Source organism: Dysidea avara, chromosome 10 (genome assembly GCF_963678975.1).
Source record: "Dysidea avara chromosome 10, odDysAvar1.4, whole genome shotgun sequence".
Classification (NCBI taxonomy): Eukaryota; Metazoa; Porifera; class Demospongiae; order Dictyoceratida; family Dysideidae; genus Dysidea; species Dysidea avara.
The window spans coordinates 5,964,314-5,985,913 of NC_089281.1; the positions used below are offsets into that span (position 1 = coordinate 5,964,314).

At 38.0% G+C, this 21,600-nt stretch overlaps 1 protein-coding gene across 2 annotated transcripts; it reads left to right on the forward strand.

Annotated features, from left to right (window-relative positions):
* The first annotated feature begins 16 nt into the window (after positions 1-16).
* Positions 17-11,198, forward strand: LOC136268488 (uncharacterized). Of its 2 annotated transcripts, XM_066063844.1 has the most exons (8): positions 17-223; positions 323-393; positions 2,695-2,775; positions 3,267-3,364; positions 4,516-4,561; positions 9,129-9,168; positions 10,333-10,410; positions 10,942-11,198. In XM_066063844.1, exons 1-8 carry the CDS (start codon positions 132-134, stop codon positions 11,072-11,074), a joined length of 639 nt encoding a protein of 212 aa, XP_065919916.1. In that variant the 5' UTR covers positions 17-131; the 3' UTR covers positions 11,075-11,198. The 2 variants fall into 2 exon arrangements, with proteins under 2 accessions (XP_065919916.1, XP_065919917.1); XM_066063845.1 differs by lacking the exon at positions 9,129-9,168 and having other exon boundaries at positions 10,942-11,190.
* Positions 11,199-21,600: the final 10,402 nt, after the last annotated feature.

Below are 21,600 nucleotides of genomic sequence, written 5' to 3' on the forward strand. Positions count from 1 at the left end.
AGAGTGATTACCGGTGCTAATTATTTCGCGCCTTTCCTGTGCAGCTGAGAGAGCGTCGAGGAGAGCGTTTACAAGTTTCGTGTTCGTCTTGTGCCAGGATGGGTAGAAGATAGCAGTAAGGGTGGTATAGAATGGTGACTGTGTGTAAGAAGTGGAGAGTGAGCTACACTGAGGCGAGAAAACTGGTGAATGACTACGACAATGGAGATGTACCATTTCCAAGGTATTTATCAACGTGTATACTGCATGAAAAGTGTGTGTTTTTAATAGGTTCTTTTTTCTTTCTGCCATGATTTTTGCATATTGTTGTACGTTATTACAGATATGCTGCTATTGGTCCAGCCAGTAATTTGTGTGAAGCACTTGGAGAAAGAAATTCAGCCTTACATCAAGGTAATGATACTTGTGCTACTAACTTACAGAATCATTACTTGTACGTAGCCACATGGGATACAGTGTTTCAAAATTTAGTTGCCATGAGGCTAAACAAATTTTGTAGCAAGAAAATTGAACTCTGTACAGCTAGACAATGTTGAATGGAGTTTGCAAGTATGTGTTGCTATTATTTATTGTCTAATTTATCCAAAGAGGAAAGGGTGGCACCATAAGGCTCAACCATTGATGCACAATATTTGCACTGCTAGACACAGGAGATGACAAAATAGCTATGCCTTAGTCATTTGCACTGGCAAGTCGTTAGCAACTTGGTTTCAATGACTTGCAGGTACCATTTGTGTTGAAACAAACTAGCAATATAAACCACGCCTAGTATGTATATAGTATGACAATTTAAAATCCTATGTGTGAAAATGGAGTACTTGCGCTGTGTAACAGGGGGTTACTATTCAGTGGACTGGAACACTGGACTGGACTACTGGACTGACATATTTTTGGTTTTTGCACATTCTATGGTTGGATTTATGGAGTCTTGCTAGTAAGCACCCTTAGGGCACCTGCAGCCCACTTCTAAATGCTGAAGACGAACAGTGGAATACGCGAAAACTGTCCCTTAATATTTTCGCTGCTGTTTATTATGCCACTATACAACACTTATTCCTTACCCTGGTGTGTAGTAATTGAATGTGACAGCAATAGTTAACCAGCAATCAACTAGCCAGTAGACAATATCTTTCAAGATATCCTTAGAGCAAGCTTGAGGAGCAAGCTAGTCTCGCCAGCATGGCCAGACCTCTAGACTTGCCTCTAGTTCAGTACAGGGGCTTACCAATTAGAGATTTTTCAGTATGGCTACTTATAATCTTTAATTGATAAGCCCCTGCACTGAGACAGAAGTCTGGCAGCGAGACTAGCTTGCTTGCTCCTCAAGCTTGCTCTAAGGATATAACTCGAAGGATACCGTCTACTGGCTAGTTGATTGCTGATTAACTATTGCTGTCACAATCAATTCCCTGCACTGCCTGCAGCATTACTACACACCAGGGTAAGAAATAAGTGATGTATAGTGGCATAATGAACAGTAGCGAAATTATCAAGATAAGAGACAGTTTTCGCATATTCCATTGTTCGTCTTCAGCGTTTAGAAGTGGGCTGCAGATGCCCTAAGGGTACTTACTGGCAAGACTCCATAAATACAACCATAGAATGTGCAAAAATCAAAAATATGTCAGTCCAATGTTCCAGTCCAGTGTTCCAGTCCAGTGTTCCAGTCCAGTGTTCCAGTCCAGTGTTCCAGTCCAGTAGTCCAGTCCACTGAATAGTAACCCCCCATGTGTAACATACAGTAAGCATGTAATGATGGGTGTAACTAATCACTGGACTGGAACACTGGACTGGAACACTGGACTGGAACACTGGACTGGAACACTGGACTGGACGACTGGACTACTGGACTGGACTACTGGACTGGACTACTGGACTGGACTACTGGACTGGACTACTGGACTGACATATTTTTGGTTTTTACACATTCTGAGGTTGGTTTTATTGATTCCTGCTAGCCAAGGGCCTTCAGAAAACTTGCAGTCTGCTACTAAAATGATGAGTATGAGGAGTGGGAGTAAGCAAAAACTGACTTCTAGTGATTTCACTTCTATTTATTATGTTCTTCTATAGTACATACACCTATACTACTTATCAGTATGCTACAGGGAATATGCTAGTTATGGTTAACCAATTGGAGATAGTAGCAAGTTTGTACAATACTAATAAATTTGGTCACATATTATAGCACGCCAACCAGCACATGTAAGAACTAATCATGATAGCAGAAAAAACTCTACAGTTGTGTAATGAGTTTGTATATTACGTGTAGGAACAAATTTAGCTACAATAGATTATCTTAGGAAGGATAGGTTGTGTCCCAGGGGTCTGAGCTATTTAGTTCAAGGATACAGTGTAAGATAGGGAGCACAAATATAGTAAAATGATTTTTAGTTAGCTACTGCTAGGTATTACAATCTCCAAAACACAATACTAAGAAGGGTATAAATGCTGTAGAACATAACAAGTAGTGAGAAGTCAGTTTTTGCTTACTCCTGTAGCAGGCTGCAAGTTTTTTGAAGACCATTGGCTAGCTAGACTCAATAAAACCAATCTCAGAATGTGTAAAAACAAATATGTCAGTCCAGTAGTCCAGTCCAGTGATTAGTTACACCCTGTAATGATTAGTACCTGTGTACACTCACATAGTTAATAGCACTGTATTAATGTATTAATTCTTGCCAATTTTTGAAGGGAATGATGACCAGGTAGTTGAGCCATTAACTGACTATACTAATCCTGATGGTCACACAGTCTGGCAAACTGTATACAATGGTGAGTTATTATTGATAGTGCTGTGTTATGTCTGCTCTGCTAATGCAATGTGTGCATGTACTGTTTGTATTCCAATTAATTCACTTTTAGTGTGTGATGCATACATATTTTCAACCTTTAAATCCTCTACCTCAATGTTTATACCAGGTACTGTAATGTATGGGTTGTAGATCCATGCTATAGACTGTTGTGAGTCTTTTCCTAGTTCACGGAATGTATGTGGCTTTATTCCCTGCTAGGAAACAAGTGCAACGTAATCTACACTTCTTATGAGTGTGCCATAATCATTTTGGAATGTCAAAATTAGTATCCAATGCCATGTTTGGCTACACCATTACTTATGTAGTACGGTTCATAGCCAACCTTCTTTACTCATAGGCTGTGTCAATTAATTTGTGCAGGGTGTGACTATGTATGTATGTATGTATGTATGTATGTATGTATGTATGTATGTATGTATGTATATTGAACTTTTTTATTTGTTATTTTAGACATTGAGCACTGTCTTAGAGAACAAGTGTCAGTGGAAGTCAACAGATTTCATTCTAACATTCAACAAGTCATATCAGATCAGTTTAATAGTTCTCAGGTACATATGCGTACATTATATCAACGCCTGTATATTATATATTATCAAACAGTACAGTTGTACTGTTGTTTATATAGGGATATTCCCAAAAATTACGCATGCCGCCTAAAATTCCACCTTTAAAAATCATCCTAAAAACATCTTGCGCGATGAAATTCACCTTTATGGGATAATATTAGTCTGTATAACATCAAATACAGCAATAAAAACAAGAAAACTCTTACAAGCAGCTGGATATAGAACTCCTTTTTTAAATCACTGAAACTCGAATTTTCTTCTACCTGCCTGCAGAGGCTAAACGAAACAGTGCATGGCCACCATTTTACGCCACAATAACAAACTCACCAGTGGGATGTGCCTTTTGGGGTTCCATTGAGTGTGTGTGTGCCCTCTGTACGTTCTTTCCTTTTATCTTCAATCAGGCTGTCTTCGTCCTTCTTCATGCAATGAAACCATATTGAGATGTTAATTTTCTCTATCAACACTTTCCAGCATATTTAGGTGCCACAACCTTATTTAAGCGCTTACGCTCAGTAGATACCAGTAACTTCACGATAGGTTCAAGACCCTGCCTAATAATGCAATTTTGGTTGATTAATAGCAATCAAGTACCAAGACCATACTTCTTAACAATCTATCACAATGACACACCCAATTATTACTGGCCTAGCTGTAGTCATAATGCTAGCACAATGAAAATATGAAATAGTGACACACACCCCTGGTAGACTTGTGATGGCCCTAATAGAACAGTCACACGTGTATAGCTGTACTCTTCCATTATTTACTCTTGATACTAGTAATCAATAGAGTTGTGAGTAGCACTATCAAATATGTATCAAAATAGTCTACTGCATAGCTCTTACTCTAATAAACACACAAAATACTTTAATGGGTAGGCTAAATAGTTGTCACCACTCTATCGAGTCTATCGAGTGATATAGAAAGCCAGCAATCAAGTGGAAGTGCTTGGAAAGAAACTACGCGTGTAATTAAATAATTGCCTTATGCATGAAAATGTTTCCCATTGTATATATGTATGTAAACGCACAAGCTGTCCCATAAAGCCAGTACCTATTTCATTGTTTAGAAAATATGTACATGTATGTATTTGTACCATATGGTCTTATTACTGGTTCTCTTAACTGTAGTGTGCTGGTATAGTTGGAGAGCCATATGTCAGTGTAGGTACTGAAGGTACGTAGTACAACACTGTATTAATGTGTAGCTTTGGTATGTGATAGTCTTTATACTGGGCCTTGTAAGCATAATCATATTCGCCTTCTCAAGAGAAGTCCAAAAAATCTTCATGTCATTGCTGTACACCAAAGAAAACACAAAATATGAGCATTTAATTACTGTTCATGATGAATAGAGTAAGCTATCTATTCTCGGACACCATGTATACTTGGACACTCAATCTCGTAACCTGCTCAACGCAATTATGTGAAAATATATGCCTCGCATAAAACCCAACTAGACTTAACTAAAGTCTTATTTGGCTATTGTACTAGATTGGATCAAAGTCACTGCTCAAAATCCTGTATTGCTGGACACTTGCCAGTAATCCTACATCAAATACTTTGATGACTTACTACCAACACCTTTACTTAGGGCTATTTGTTGGCTATCAGCAGAACCATAGTTTATTTCATCTGCAATATGTGGGTATGTCACCACCTGTAGGTTGTATGTAATCAACTGGACTGGAGTAGTAGACTGGACTACTGGGCAACTGGTTGTTAAGTATGCTTAGAAAATGGTATGCATAATATGCTTTGATCTTTGGAGGATAACGAGGTCTTTAAAATCCACAAGAGACCTGCTGGCAGGTTCTTAAAATGGTTAGAGACCTGCTAGTGGAAAGACCTCAATGCATCACAAATCTCACTTTCGATCATTGATTTGCAATGCTCCCTCCAAGCATATTCAGGCTGATAGCCTGCAATGGGTGATCACTCACCCAGGTCAACATGTGGTTAACCACTCTATTTATTTTATAAGCATGTCTAAAACAATTCGATTATGGAATCTAATGTTGTACATACGTTTGTTACGATGAACGGAGAAGTCCAGAAATATCACAGAAAATTCTGTTTAGTGCCCATCTGTTTCTAGAGTGTTTTAAGGCTGTTTTCGTCTTCTATTAAACAATACTAAAAACCTAAATGGGTAAGCTTCCTTGTAGAAACGTTATTTTACGCTACATGTAATGTGGGTGGGGTCCGTATTTGAAACCATGCCAGATGTTCTTCGTACTCAGTACTGTGGCGCCACTGAAGACACAATCTGTGGCAAATCATTCCCATCATATAAATCCACACACACTATTCTTTGACACATGTGTTCTTTACACTGCTGTAAGCACTGGCTACTGCCAATCCAAACACTAACCCGGATCGACCTTATCGATCACTGCCGTTTCGGCCCAGCTGTGTAGGATCAAAAGTCTAAGGTTTGTGAACTTGTGAAAGAAAGCAGTCAATTTTTTCAGAACTCGACAGAAGCACATTTAGTCTTCCGCAATTATTTTAACAGTGTGTGATGATTTCAGAACGACATATAACCCAGTCCCATCCACAATGTCTCCACCTATATGCCCATATAAAATGCATACATTTTCTAAGTCGGTTAGAGACCACGTCCTTGGATCTTCGTGCTAGGTCTCTAACCTATACTTAGAATGCAGCATGAATAATTCTCTTTGATGTTGACACAGTTAATGAAGTTATTTATACACTTAGAGACCTGAAGTTAGGGCTCTAAGTTTCATTTAGAGACCTGTTGTCACGTGAGATTGTTAAACTCAAAGAGTTTTCTATGTCACTGATTTAATAAGCCTTTTCCATATTGACGTCGGAAGAAAAAATGGCGACCTCTATATGGGGGACTCGAATGTTTTCTTGGGCGACAAATGAAGATCGATCGCTTGTGTGATCCAGGAAGAAGATATCAAGCTAAAATTAACAGGTATGGGTATAACTCAGCGGAATAAAATCGTTTACGTGGGTTTTGAAAATTTCGGCTGGTTTTGAAGGTTGAGTAGAAATAACATATATACGTTGTAACCATACCTGGTAACTTCGCTTCAATATCATCCTTTATTAACAACTAATTGGTTCATGAAAAACTTGTCGCCATAGGACACAATACTCGAAAATATAAGAGTACCCCAAATAGAAAACCGATGTGACGTCATTATGGAAAAGGCTAGTTATAGTCTGTTCGTGTTCACCTGAGCCCTCGTTTCTTGTTAATAACTCTTGTTACATGGGCCAGCTGCCCAAACATTAGTAGAGCTGTGAAGCTCTTTAAACAGGAACTATTAATCAAAAAAGTGCTTTGATACACAAGAACAAGTGAGTTATGAGGCTTTAAAAATATCCCATACATTTAGTATGGACGATTCAGGCGCATAAACATGAAAACATGCTTGTTCCAGTACAAAACCATTGGGAGTGAACACATGTTCACCTCTTGGCTCGGGTGAACGCTACCACTATAGTGGTTGTATGGTTAGTGAGATTTGGGTTTTTACTAAGGCTGAAACGAATACTATGAATATTCGTTATTCGTTCGTTAAGAAATATTCATATTCGTTAAGAAATATTCGTTATTCGTTAAATATTCGTTAATCGGATAATGTACACATTTAACCTTGAAAACATTTTGACAACTGAAAACTGTCATTTTAAATAATAGTTAGACGTCAAGAACCAGGGTTCTACGGGATTTAGAAAACTCGAAGGCCCTGGGCTGTAGCGCCTGAGCGCAGCGAGGGCGCTACTAAGGGCCTGAGGGTTTTCTAAATCCCGTAGAACCCAGTGGTTCTTGACGTCTAACTTATTTAGACTACAACTCGTTATTGTACCTTGAGTTGACAGCTGCTTGTAAATAGGAAATGTATGGCTAATTACTAGAAACAAGCCCTCTACACCTCCCGACATGGCGGGACCTCAGCGTGGCTGTTGCTACCTGTTTAAACGCCCATGCGTTGCCAATGTTACAGGCGCGTGCTATGTATCGAAGCGAGTGGACTACAACTCATTGTTGCTGTTGTTGTGCCTCGACAGCTGCTTGTAAGCAAGTAATGTAGTGTTGATTAGTACAAACAAGCCCATTACACCTCCCTCTAATTCAGTACGGCTGTTACTAGCCATTTAAATGCCCATGCGTTCCCAGGCGCGTAATTATCGTGTTTCGTATCGCCTCAGAGCGTGGTCTCTATTGGACATGACCGTGGCTCTACGAGATTTAGAGACCACGTTTTCAGCCAATCAAATTTCAGTATCAAACTTGTTGTAGTCTAAAATATAATTTTTCATCTTAATAATACATGTAAAGGACTTTTCTTTTTTAACATTTAAAGTTTTAGTAGTAATCAAAGTGATTTTGTCCTTTTCAAGCACCTAATTATACAGAAAATTCTTAAAGAATAATTTGTTAATTCGTTCGTTAATTTGAAGAATATTCGAATACCTAAAATTTAATATTCGTTTCACCCCTAGTTTTTACCTTCATCAGCCATACCAGCACTTGACCAAGCTAGCTGTCCAACCAAACGAGCCAGCTGCTCAATGCATATTACAGCTACCCCAACAATGTTCCACATTCACAACTGGCTAACCATCAGTGAAACTACTGGTGTTGGAGAGTTTACAGCACATTTGCATTCGTCTGCTTGTCAGCACTGTCGCCATTAGCCATCAACACACTTCAGCTGTGCTATTGCACCTGTTTGTAACTTTAATTTTGTCACTTCCCTTTGTGGCCAGTTGTAATAAAGCTTGTCACTTCATGGCCAGTTGTAATGAAGCTTGTTGCTTCATGGCCAGTTGTAATAAAGCTTGTCACATTGTAATAAAGCTTGTCACTTTGTGGCCAGTTGTTATAAAGCTTCTCGCTTTGTGGCCAGCTTGGGTACGCAAACATGCTGAAAAGGACCTTACCTAGCGTGACTCTGTGCTTCTTTTGTCAGTGCTGGTAACGAGCTGCTTTCTAAATAGGTTAGATACCCACTGTCATTTTAAAGTAGGTTGAAACCCTCGTACTTGGTTTGGCACCTCTCAGTGACCAAACCAAGCACCTCTCGTGCTTGGTTTGGCCCTTGGGTTGTCAACCTACTAAAAAACCACCAGTGGGTATCTAACATACACTAGTCTCATATAGTTAGCCACTCCTCCGCACATCAAGAAACCCACACACGTACAACAAAAGGAAGGTGTGATCATGCCAGACTTGTCAACATTGCCCAGCTGCATGGAATAGCAAGACAGTTAACTCTCACCATTTAGTTTAGCTGACTCGATGACTATAACTTTATTTAGGATACATATATATATACATGTACTGTATGGTTTGTACTTCATGACAGGACGAATGGTAGTCATACAATAGAGATTATGCCAAGAGAGAGAATTGCACACACTAGTAAAGATGAATACGCAGTACCAAGTAGACAGTTTTACCTACATATTTTACATTCAATGTAGTAATAGCTACAACCGGTTCCCCCAAGTATGGGTATGAAAGCTACATAGAAGTCTTAAATAGAAAGCAACCAGAAGCAAAGTTGAATAAGAAATCATGATTGTGAAAGTTGAAAAAACGCTTGAAAATTTGTGTGATTTCCATATAAGAGACAAGCAATTAGCTTTTTTGACGTGGTGATGTTACTGTAGTACAACACATCTGTTGCATTTACATTTACCTGTATGTATAGCCTGACTGGATGAATGTTACTGACATTTATCTGACACTATAGATCACAGTGGAGAGAATACAGTATTCAATGGATCACAAGGGTGAGTATATGCGGTAGAACCTCAGTTATCCGAACTCGAGCCACTTGGAGATACATAACTGAATAAAACACTGCATATAAAGCACTTTTGTAGAAATAATACATTTTATTTTACTACTGTAATATTCGAATTAATTTTAAGGCTCCAGCAATAAAAAGAGTGAAGCAAGAGATGGTAGCTATGTGGGAAAATCCCTACATCATCTGTTCAGTGCTGAAGAAAGGATTTTCCCACGTAGTTACCATCATTTATATCTCTTGTTTCATTACTACTTTTTATTGCTGAAACCCTACTTCATTTTTCAATTATTAATCTGTATATTATCAACTTTTTTTTGTTATACGTAGCATAACTATGATCATACACATGTGGCTGCTTTATTAGAGTATCTCAATCTCACTGCTGAGCTATACAATTTGATGCCATGTCTTGTTTTCCTGTTAAGTCATTAAGGACCACATTCACCCAGTTCTGATCACTAAGGACATGGTGGCGTGTTCTGATCGTTGGAGGGCATAGTCCCATGTGATCATTTAATAAGCATAGCTACACGTATCTACTCCCTCTTACAGCTTAAGCACTTCGAATAGTTGTGGCATCTAACTATGGTCCTCTAAGGAAAGTGTCAATATGGAAAATTAACGCTTCAGTATGGTTTCTCTGCCGAGAAGAAGATTACCGTGCAATTGTAAAAGAAAAGGCAAGGCAGACACTCATCAGAACCAGAAAAGCCACATGCCACCCATGAGTGCCACATGCCACCCATGAGTTTGTTATTGTGGAGTAAAATGTTGGTCATGCACTGCTTCATTTGGCCTTTAAGCCTTGCGACTGTGGTCAGACAGGCATGCAGACCAAAGATTAGGTTTAGGCGACTTTTTTTAAAACATTCATTATCCGGCCATCTGTAAGTGTTTATGTTAAATGCACTAGACTCTTCCATAAAGGTGATTTTCATCATGTTATGATATTTCTGTGATGATTTATAATAATGGTAGCATTATGAGAGCACCATTCATATTAGGGATGAACCCTACCAAACAGTACTTCTGTACTGTTTGATAACAATCATTTTCAGCATTTGTTAAATAAAAGTTCAGTTAGCTGGTGTTCCTCTTTGTACTACTGTGACATGTATTATTATTAACACTTGATCACATATAGAGGGGAGTCTTGTCCAGACAGTTACTCTACTTATGCTACTTGTCAGGATAATAGCAGCATTTGTGATAATGAGGAAGGGTTAGTCTATGTTACCTGTAATATGGTAGAATCTGTCAAAGCCAGTAACAGTTAATCCAAAAGTGACTAATGTATAGATATTTCTTTTGAGGGGTGGCCTCCAATATTTCTAAACACGTACCCACTGTAACAGGTTCCACTGTACCCTAAAGTGACAATGGCCCTCATGGTAGTTAATAAATCAATTATGTGTGAGGTTATGAATATTTGGTTAACATTTTAGCAAAGTGTTTCAGTGGAACTTTCCATTAAGCATTACTAACTAACTGTATTGACCCTCTCTTGTTTAGGCAGTGTAGTTCACATTATTATGTGTCTCGAGGTTTGCTCCCACATGTTAATTGACAACCCACGGTGATAAATTAGTTATCACCCGGTGCTACACTTTGTTTGCCCCACATACTGGGACTTGTATAAATGCCATTATTGATCACTTGGGACCTTAATTACATAGATCACTGTGCTATAGCTTACTTAGATTATCATTGTAATGAATGTTTAAGTGTTAAACTTGTCAATATCCTTCTGTAGTAACCAGTTAACCTACTACTACAGTCAACAATCAGTGGAGCACCAAATTGACCAGACATTGTTAACACTACAAAGTTGTGCACTATTTATATCTAATGTACTGAGAAGATCTGAATACTCAACAAAGTCATGAGTTGTAATACTGTATATGAGTTATGTACATGTCACTTGTATGTACATAAATGTGTATATGATTGTTATGTCCACATACTGTATGTATGTATAAAACGATTGTTATCATTTTAATGATTAGATTATCTCTGCGTCAATATCGAATTGTTCTTAACCCCTTTGTGATAATATTATGGAGCCAAAGCTCTGACTTTATGCTGTTCACAGCTAGACTATCAAAGCAAGGATGATTTACCCACTTTTCATGTTATAATATATCGGTAGTACTGTACATATATTAGGGATCATGGAGGTTTGGGTTTTTCTGACCAAAAATATCAGCTTCACAATACCATCCTGGTGCCTTGGCATTATTGGCTAGGTATAACCAGTACAAACCCAATGGATTGTTACAAAATTTTAAAAAATTATATATTCAATGGAATTTTCTACTGACTAACTGCATGCCTGCCTGATTCCTTCAGGTAAGTGTAACTCGATAACAGCTAAGACTATGAGCTTGATTTTTTCACTGTTCGACATCGCTTCAGCCCGACAGGTGCCTTTTGGCATACCACAGTACATACAATGCACGCATCGTGGACTTACCTTTGTCCTCCTTTGTGTCCCATTTCTTATACTGACAACCCCATGTATTGATTCGCAGTAGTGCAATGGCTCCTTATGTCTGTAAACCCAGGAAATAGTCTGTATTTTTCATGATGACTGGATTAATTGCAGAGGCGTTTCTCCTTGTTTGTAACGCTATGAAACAGGCTGAACATAGCTGAAAGCAAAGTGTCATTTTCGAGTCAGTAATCGAAACAATGAAACCTCGTTAATAGGGCCACCTATGGAATCCATGATAAGTGCCCCTATGACTGAGGTGGCCCTATTACCAAAAACCTCATTAATGCGGCCAAAATGGCCTTATTATTGAAGCTTTCAACAAACCAGCAATGTCTAGTTGCTGTAACAGTTATTTACAATTGATCTAAACACACTATGTAGATTGTAGAGTTTATCACAAAGAAAGGTAGGAACATACACTGTACCAATTATTCCAGCAATACTTGAGACATAACGTTGGAAAAGATACTGCCAGAATAATGGGTACAGCTTTCAGTAGTTACGTAAAATATGCATTTAAGAGCAGCACCTTGACTACCTGCTCAGCTGGCCTCTTTACTGAGGGAACATTGTATTCAGTTTGGTCCTGTAGTAGTGGCCACTGGCCTTAATAATGAGGTAACTCTATTAACAAAAGTTAAATAAATGTAGTATAATGGAAAATACACTTTGACTTGCTGGACCTGGCCACTATAATGAGGTGACCTAATTGGCACTAAGTGAAGTTTCACTGTAGTTGGGGTGCACGAATTATCTATTTTCGTGGTGACTGGATTGATTGCAGATGCACTTTTCCTACTGTTCTTCACTATGTAACAGGCTGAGCATAGCTGAAATGAAAGCGTAATGACCACTTCACATTTCAAGTCGGTAATTGATAGCTGGGACTTGCGTTCAGACAAAATCATTGACTCTGGCACCATCCTTTCTTTTGATACGGTATGCACAGGTTCACCAGTCCTAAGTTTGATTAGATAAGTAGGGAAACAAGAGGGGTCAACTACACCTACAGATATACTAGTGGACATTTAATCCCTAATTCAGTCATAGGTATAGACTGAAGTAGGGATTAAATGTCCACTAGAATAGATGTGTTCAACAAAGAGGTGTGGTCATAAAAATGCTCCGCATATGCAAATTACCAGCCATTTCTGTAGGGCAAAAGAAATGCACTACTAACCTATCAAACAATGATAAAAGTGAGGACTAAAACCACTAATAAACTTGGGCATGGAATAATCAGTTAATTTTCATACTCTAAAAGTGCATTTTGGGGGGGGGGGGGGGGGAGGAGGGGGGTTAAATTTCGTGTACATAAACCACCTGTACTGACCTACTAACTGCCTGCCTGATGCTTCAGACAAGCGTTTTTCAATAAAGGCTACATGCTTGATTTTTTCACTGACAGGTGCCTTTAACATACTTCAATACATACAATGTATTACAGTCTTAGTAGAGTGATCAAACAAGATTTGTATGTATATCAATGAATAGTTGTTTGATTTTAGATCACACAATGTACGAACACCCTCCATTTGATAATCGATATATTTGCCGTACTTACAGTATCAACAAATTATTTTATTTTAAAACTACATAAATATTACATTTACAAAGTATTACATTAGTGCAGTTGCCACCTGTTATATGTGGCTATTAGTGTTGCTTATTTATAGGATAAAAGTGCATGTGTATTTTCAGTATAAACAAGTCACAATAAATAAGTGTAAAGTAGTTAAATATAATTATGAGCTTTTGGGTGAATAGGACAAGAACAGTTTGGCTGCACACCCAGCTAGTACAGCCATAAACAACTGAGGAATGGTCAACATATCACTTCATTCAGTACTCTACCTCCAATCTGCATGTTACTACTGATGTTGACTTGTAGAATAAACACACCATATGTATACGCATACAGAAACAGCATTGCCAATGACATTAATATTGTGCATGAGGTGTTGTTTCCACATGGCAGCACAACCGAACATCATAGTAATTATCACCTGCATGAAGTTTGGAATGCATTTTGGGAAATCAGGGTATTTTAAATTATCATATTTTGTCTTTATTATTATGCAGCTAAAGGTCAAAATAACCATCATCCTGATAACAGTGGTTAATAGAACTATAAAGCAAACCACTGCAGACACTATTATTACACAGTAGAGGAAAGCTCTCAATGGGTTTAATATTAAGCCACCTAACGCAAACACTAGATGCTAACAAAGAAGTTGTACTGTTGTACATACAATCCACAAGAGGGTGCCTATAGTCCAGTCTGGAACATTGTCAAAAATGGTATGCACATCAGAGTATGTTAGCTTGTAAACTGTTGACATTGAGGTAAAGAATAAAGAGACTGATACAAAGTGTTATTGTGTCAAACAGATACAAATCTATTGATATGTTATCATCTTTATCAATTGCACTCAGATCAGATATCAAAGTCAGTGTTTCCAGCTTGTTAGAATGAGGAAGAAACCTTGTAGCATATCCAGTGAATTCAGTTCCTTTACCAAGTTTTCCTTGATCCCTGGCAAACAAATCCCGTGACATACATTATTGAGACACTTTCAGACTGAATGTCCTGTTTATTGATAAACATGTGGCTGATATATAGGGTAAGTCACTTCAATTATTGTCAAGTTACCTATGTAGTTCGTAAACAGACAAAAACAAAAATTAACAGAAAGTTTGCAAGTTAGTAGGGAACATTACAATAAATCTTAAACAACTGAAATGCAGTGCCACTGTACTGTATGATAATGGATTTTGAAAAGTACATAAACTAGACACATTAAAACTTTAAATATCACCTATGTACAAAACAAACTGACAGGGATCATGGTAAAGCCACAAATCACTAGCTTTGCTCATTTGCTAGTGTTAAATTAAGAACTGAAAGAGGGATTGATTGGTGACACTGACCCAGTCTACCCGACGTAACCATGATCCTAGTCAACTTATTGTAATTAATTCTTCAATGTGTCTAACTGTTGAGTTTGATTAGGTTCCCATATCAGTTTCAATCCACACAATTCATGCTTACAATTATATCAACACAATAAGAGGAAATCTAAACACAATTAACATTGTTGTGGTATAAAAGAAAAACAAACTGGTTAGGTAGAAAAGCAGTGATTCAAAGTTATGTTTATTTTCTTATGAAAATATACAAAAGAATTGGACCCTACACTATTTTCAACATGTTGGTATATAAGAGGAAGCAGAGTAGTGTTAGCTGTTCACATTAGTTTTGTAGAGATGAATAAACTGATTCTACTAGTGTTGTGTCTTGGCTGGGTTCATGGACAAGACCAATGTGTCACTAACTATGCTGAACTTGAAGACAGTCTACTGAACCACCCAGAAAACCAGTACCAAATGGCTCAAGCATTCTTTAGACCAAACAGAGAGATTGATCCAGTTTGTGTCATTACTTACTACTATATTGGAGTCAACAGTAGTAATGTAGTCAGACAAAATTGTCCAACTGAAATGATAACTGATGAAGAAGGGGCTGCTCCAAGTGGAAGTGGTGTACTAACTCATTTTACATGAAATTAAATTAAGCTCAACTTCGAGATTTCTCATTTAATATACTAGTTGGTGAAACTTCAGTAGTTGACCTAAATCTTCCACCATTGTGTGTTGACAGTAACAAAACAATATTTGAATATCTCACTACTACAGTTGACTCCAATATATAGTGGGTAAGTTATGACACAAACTGCTGGAGAATGCTTGTCAGCTGTTTGGTATTGGTTTCTGGTTGTTAAGTAAACTGTCTTCAAGTCCAGCATAGTTAGTGACACATTGTCCATGACCCCAATTCACATCACTCAACTCATTTACAACTAACAATATACCAACATGTAAACTGAAATGGTTTGGAGTCTAATTCAATTGTATCTTTGAAAGAAGTGTTTGTTTTCATAAACGTACGTACTGTGTGTAATATAGCTAGTCCCAGTTTGTTTACTTACAGACCACAACAATTGTAATAGTGTTGTGTTTCCTTTTCTTGTGTTGATATGAATTGTGTGGATTTGAAACTGAAACAAAAAGCAAAGTATACTTATTGGTTTATATAATTCACTGAAAGGAGTTTGACTTTTCACGTTTTACTATGGCTTTGATGTGTCGAATACATGTGGCTTGTGGTCTTAACTGTGAGATACAAACATTCTTTTTCATTTTGTTGATTATATGTTATAGTAGTCAGTCAGTCAGCAGAAAATTTCCCAACCAAAACATTTTGAGTTGTGCTAAAGGTACTGTTGAACTTGACCATACCTAACCAATACTGCCAAGGCACTATGAAGGTTGGTTTCTGGTCACAAATTTTTTTTCGTAAACTTCCATGATTCCAACATTTTGGCATACCACAGTACATACAATGCACGCATCATGAACTTATCTTGTGTGCTGATTATCACATTTATAATGGGATGATGACTGGATAGATTGTAGAGACACTGTTTGTACTGTTCGTCATTGTAACAGGCTGAACATAGCAAGTTTGATTAGAGATCATAATATAGTGAAACACCTGCAGATATACTAGTGGACATTTAATCATGGGTATGGACTGAATTAGAGATTACAGTATATCTGCAGGTATAGACAACCTCCCTTGTTTTACCACATTTTATTTCAATGATCCCTAATCAAACTAAAAAATTCCAATATTTTCTTATACTTGCAGATTGAGAAATACAAGAATTTGTAGAGATGGTATCCGATGAGAAAAGATTGCATGAAAATGTACACTACAATAGGAAGATGTGCCCTAATAATAAGCAAATTAAAGTAACTGTTTTGCTTAGTTGACTATGTTCTCTCCATTACACAGCCCTACACACAGGGAGCAATAGATGTAGTATAGCAGCTTTACCCCCAAAATTAGCCAAATCGTGCACTTTCATATAAGCATGAAACTTTCCATATAAATAGTACATTCCATTTTTGATATAGTGCCATTGCAGATTTGACGTTTTGTGACCCCTTTTTGCACAGAAATTTGACCATTTCTGTCTTTATCTCCCTAGGGCATTAATTGACATGTTAAAACATGGTACCAATATAAATTCCATTTTGAATTTATAATCGCTGTTATTAGCTGCAAAATTCTTTGAGTCTACCTGCCCTTGGGGTGTAAATTATATGTCATGAGGAGTACTACTTATGTCATGCTTTTATGAAAAAGTGCAAGATTTTTGCGTAATTGTGCCACTATACTAGTGTGCTTTCTTCAACTGTTAAAGGCATGTTGTGAAATGGAGCACACCCCATGTATCCATTACTGGGATAATTAGTCACTAATTTGATTAATGCATTTCCAGCATAACAAAGGACCACACCTCAGCCTTGGTTACTGGCAAAAATACCCTAGCCCACACAAACACATAAAGCAATCCCAGGATACCGTGCTAGACAGTCACGCCTATCCAGTGGGACACCTGTATGCTACTCTGGTGCTTGGTCAGCACTGGCAAATCCTCCTGGGGTAAGACCAGTAACTAGCAGGAGACTCTACCATGTCTCACAGGTGATGGTGTGGCCACCCAAAGGAATATGACAGACATGGATAGTTGAAATCTGCTTCCCCAGTTAACACCAAGTACCCACTGATTGGGGCTGTGCGATAATGGAAAAACCTACTGTATATTTCAATAAATTTTGAAAGCAAAAGCCATTTTTATCACAATAAAAAATACTATCTCAATAATTGTCATAGAGTACTTCTGTGTAATAATAATCATTAAGCATAATTTTGTGTAATAATAATTGTTTAAGGCTAGTGTCTCTTAGAAAAATTGTCTTCTCAGTATTACCACAGCTGATTGTGACCTTACTCACAAGAGTACCATCTGCCTGATATACATTACAGGGATTTACTATTATCTTGAGATATCAATAATAGAAAATTCATTATCTTTATCTCGATAATGACATAGGTCACTTTATCACAGTCCTACCACTGATGCTACAGCTGAGTGGGCTGCTTTCCCAGTTGACACCAGTTCCCATCTAATAGTTGGGTAAACTGGAACAATGTGAGTGAAGCTTCTTGCTTAAAGAAACAACAACAGCAACTGGGCATAACCAAGCATCAAAGCTTTTGATTATCAGGCCAGTGTATTTTAACTGTAACGTCACACACATACACATGTGCACCACACACACTATACACACACGACTATTTTTCTACATAGTATGATAGTACATAGCATCTTAAATATCTGTCAACATGTAAGGTGATAACCTACAAGGTTGACCACATAGCCATGGAATACATCTTCACCTACTTTGAACAGTGGAGTATATTAGTGAAATGCATTTACAATGGTGTGCATTATATTAGGTGATTTTTAAAGAGTACTTCAGGCAGCCGTAAAATAATATTCTGTTTTTACAGTATGCGCATGTTGATATATATCTAATCAAAAACAGCCAAGCTGTAAAAAAAGGTGCGGCCCCCAAAAAGGCCATGGTGAAAAAAGATGTGAAATCCAAGGTGGCGGCCAAGAAATGGCTGTGATGGTAGGTTAATGGTTACATTTTAATAACGACAATTCAGGTGAATTTGGTGCCAAGATCAAGCGGCACAAAATTCACCTGAATTGTCGTTATTAAAATGTAACCATTAACCTACCATCACAGCCATTTCTTGGCCGCCACCTTGGATTTCACATCTTTTTTCATCATGGCCTTTTTGGGGGCCACACCTTTTTTTACAGCTTGGCTGTTTTTGATTAGATATCACTTCTTTTTGTATTTGTATACTGCAAAGCCGGCCTATGGCTGGCTTTGGGGCTTCTTTAACCCATGTGTTTTTTTCTTTACTACAGGAAGAAGAAAAGAACTTAAAGAAGAATTTTAGTACTTCAATTATTTTTGATTTTATTAGTAATTATACAAATTATATACATATATTTATTACATGCCCATTATGCTCCACAGGATATTTTTTTGCAGCTGATCTCTCTACTGGGTGACTTGAAATGTAGCTGAACTATATACAGGATGGTTTCTTTGTAGCTGAACTCTCTACAAGGTGACCTCTCCTAGCTGGTCTCTCTACAGGGTATTTTGTTTCTAGCTGAACTCTCTACAGGTGATTTGTTTGCAGCTAAACTCTCTACATGGTGGTGTCTTTGTAGCCGAACTCTCTACATGATGGTTTCTTTGTAGCTGAACTCTCTATAAGGTGACTTCGTCTAGCTGAATTCTCTACAGGGTGATTTTTTTGTAGCTGAACTCTCTGCAGGGTGATTTGTTTGCAGCTGAACTGTCTACATGATGGTTTCTTTGTAGCTGAACTCTCTACAAGGTGACTTCGTCCAGCTGATCTCTCTACGGGGTGATTTGTTTCTAGCTGAACTCTCTACAGGTGATTTGTTTGCAGCTAAACTCTCTACATGGTGGTTTCTTTGTAGCTGAACTCTCTACAAGGTAACTTCTTCTCTACAGGGTGATTTGTTGTAGTTGAATTCTCTACAAGGTGGTTTGTATGAGGCTGAACTCTCTACATGGCGGTTTCTTTGTAGCTGAACTCTCTATAGAGTGATTTGTTTGCAGCTGAACTCTCTACATGATGGTTTCTTTGTATCTGAATACTCTACAAGGTGACTTCTTCTAGCTGATCTTTCTACAGGGTGAATTGTTGTAGCTGAACTATCTACAAGGTAACTTCTTCTAGCTGATCTCTATACAGGGTGATTTGTTTGTAGTTGAATTCTGTACAGGTGGTTTCTTTGTAGCTGAACTCTGTACATGATGGTTTCTTTGTAGCTGAACTCTTTACAAGGTGACTTCTTATAGCTGAACTCTCTATGGGGTAATTTCTTTGTAGCTGAACTCTCTATATGATGGTTTCTTTGTAACTGAACTCTCTACAAGGTAACTTCTTCTAGCTGATCTTTCTACTGGGTGATTCGTTTGCAGCTGAACTCTCTACATGGTGGTTTCTTTGTTGCTGAACTCTATACAAGGTGAATTCTTCTACCTGATCTCTCTACATGGTAATTTGTTTGTAACTGAACTCTGTACAAGTGCGTTTTTGTGGGTGATCTCACTGCAGGTTGATTTGTTTGTAGCTGAACTCACTAAAGGGTGATTTTGCTTGTAGCTGAACTCCTTGCATTGTATCTAGTTTCTAGCTGATTTCTCTACAGGGTGATTTGTTTGTAGCTGATCTCTCTACAAGTTGATTTGTGTGTAGCTGATCTCTCTGCAGGTTGATTAATTTGCAGCCGATCTCTCTACAAGGTAATTTGTTTGTAGCTGAACTGTCTATAAAGTGATTTATTTGTAGCTGATCTCTCTGCAGGTTGATTTGTTTTAGCTGAACTCTCTACAGAGTGATTTACTTGTAGCTGAACTCCTTACATTGTGTGTAGTTTCTAGCTGATCTCTCTACAGGGTGATTTGTTTGTAGCTGATCTCTCTACAAGTTGATTTGTGTGTAGCTGATCTTTCTACAGGTTGATTTGTTTGTAGCCGATCTCTCTACAGGGTAATTTGTTTGTAGCTGAACTCTGTACAAGGTGCTTTTTTGTAGGTGATCTCACTGCAGGTTGATTTGTTTGTAGCTGAACTCACTAAAGGGTGATTTGCTTGTAGCTGAACTCCTTACATTGTGTCTAGTTTCTAGCTGATCTCTCTACAGGTTGATTTGTTTGTAGCTGAACTCTCTATAAGGTGATTTGTTTGCAGCTAAACTCTCTACATGGTGGTTTCTTTGTTGCTGAACTCTCTACAGGGTGTTTTGCTTGTAGCTGAACTCTCTACAGGGTGATTTGTTTCTAGCTTATCTCTCTACAGGTTGATTTATGTGTAACTGATCTCTCTACAAGCTGATTTGTTTGTAGCTGAATTCTCTGCAAAGTGTTTTGTTTGTAGCTGACCTCTCTTCAGGGTGATTTGTTTCTAGCTGATTGCTCTGCAGGTTGATTTGCTTGTAGATGAACTCTCTACAGGGTAACTTGCTTGTAGCTGAACTCCTTACTTTGTGTCTAGTTTGTAGCTGATCTCTCTACAGGGTGATTTGTTTGTAGCTGAACTCCTTACATTGTGTGTAGTTTCTAGCTGATCTCTCTACAGGGTGATTTGTTTGTAGCTGATCTCTATACAAGTTGATTTGTGTGTAGCTGATCTCTCTGCAGGGTGATTTGTTTGTAGCCGATCTCTCTACAAGGTAATTTGATTGTAGCTGAACTATCTATAAGGTGATTTGTATGTAGCTAATCTCTCTGCACATTGATTTGTTTTAGCTGAACTCTGATTTGTTTTTAGCTTATCTCTGTACAGGTTGATTTGTATGTAACTGATCTCTCTACAAGCTGATTTGTTTGTAGCTGATCACTCTGCAGGTTGATTTGTTTCTAGATGATCTCTCTACAGGTTGATTTGTTTGTTGCTGATCGCTCTAAAGGTTGATTTGTTTGTAGCTGAACTCTCTGCAAAATGTTTTGTTTGTAGTTGATCTCTCTACAAGGTGTTTTTTGTAGCTGACCTCTCTTCAGGGTGATTTGTTTCTAGCTGATATCTCTACAGGGTGATTTTTTGTAGCTGACCTCTCTTCAGGGTGATTTGTTTCTAGCTGATCGCTCTACAGGTTGGTTTGTTTGTAGCTGAACTCTCTACACGGTGATTTGCTTGTAGCTGAACTCTTTACATTGTGTCTAGTTTCTAGCTGATCTCTCTACAGGGTGATTTGTTTGTAGCTGATCTCTCTACAAGTTGGATTGTGTATAGCTGATCTCTCTGCAGGTTGATTTGTTTGTAGCTGATCTCTCTACAAGGTAATTTGTTTGTAGCTGAACTGTCTAAAAGGTGATTTGTTTGTAGCTGATCTCTCTGCAGGTTGATTTGTTTTAGCTGAACTCTCTACAGGGCGATTTATTTGTA

Coding starts and splice junctions, on each gene's coding strand:
- LOC136268488 (XM_066063844.1), top strand. CDS start 132: ATGGTGACTGTGTGTAAGAAGTGGAGAGTGAGCTACACTGAGGCGAGA. Junction 2,776..3,266: donor CTGGCAAACTGTATACAATG/GTGAGTTATTAT, acceptor TTGTTATTTTAG/ACATTGAGCACTGTCTTAGA. Junction 3,365..4,515: donor ATCAGTTTAATAGTTCTCAG/GTACATATGCGT, acceptor TCTTAACTGTAG/TGTGCTGGTATAGTTGGAGA.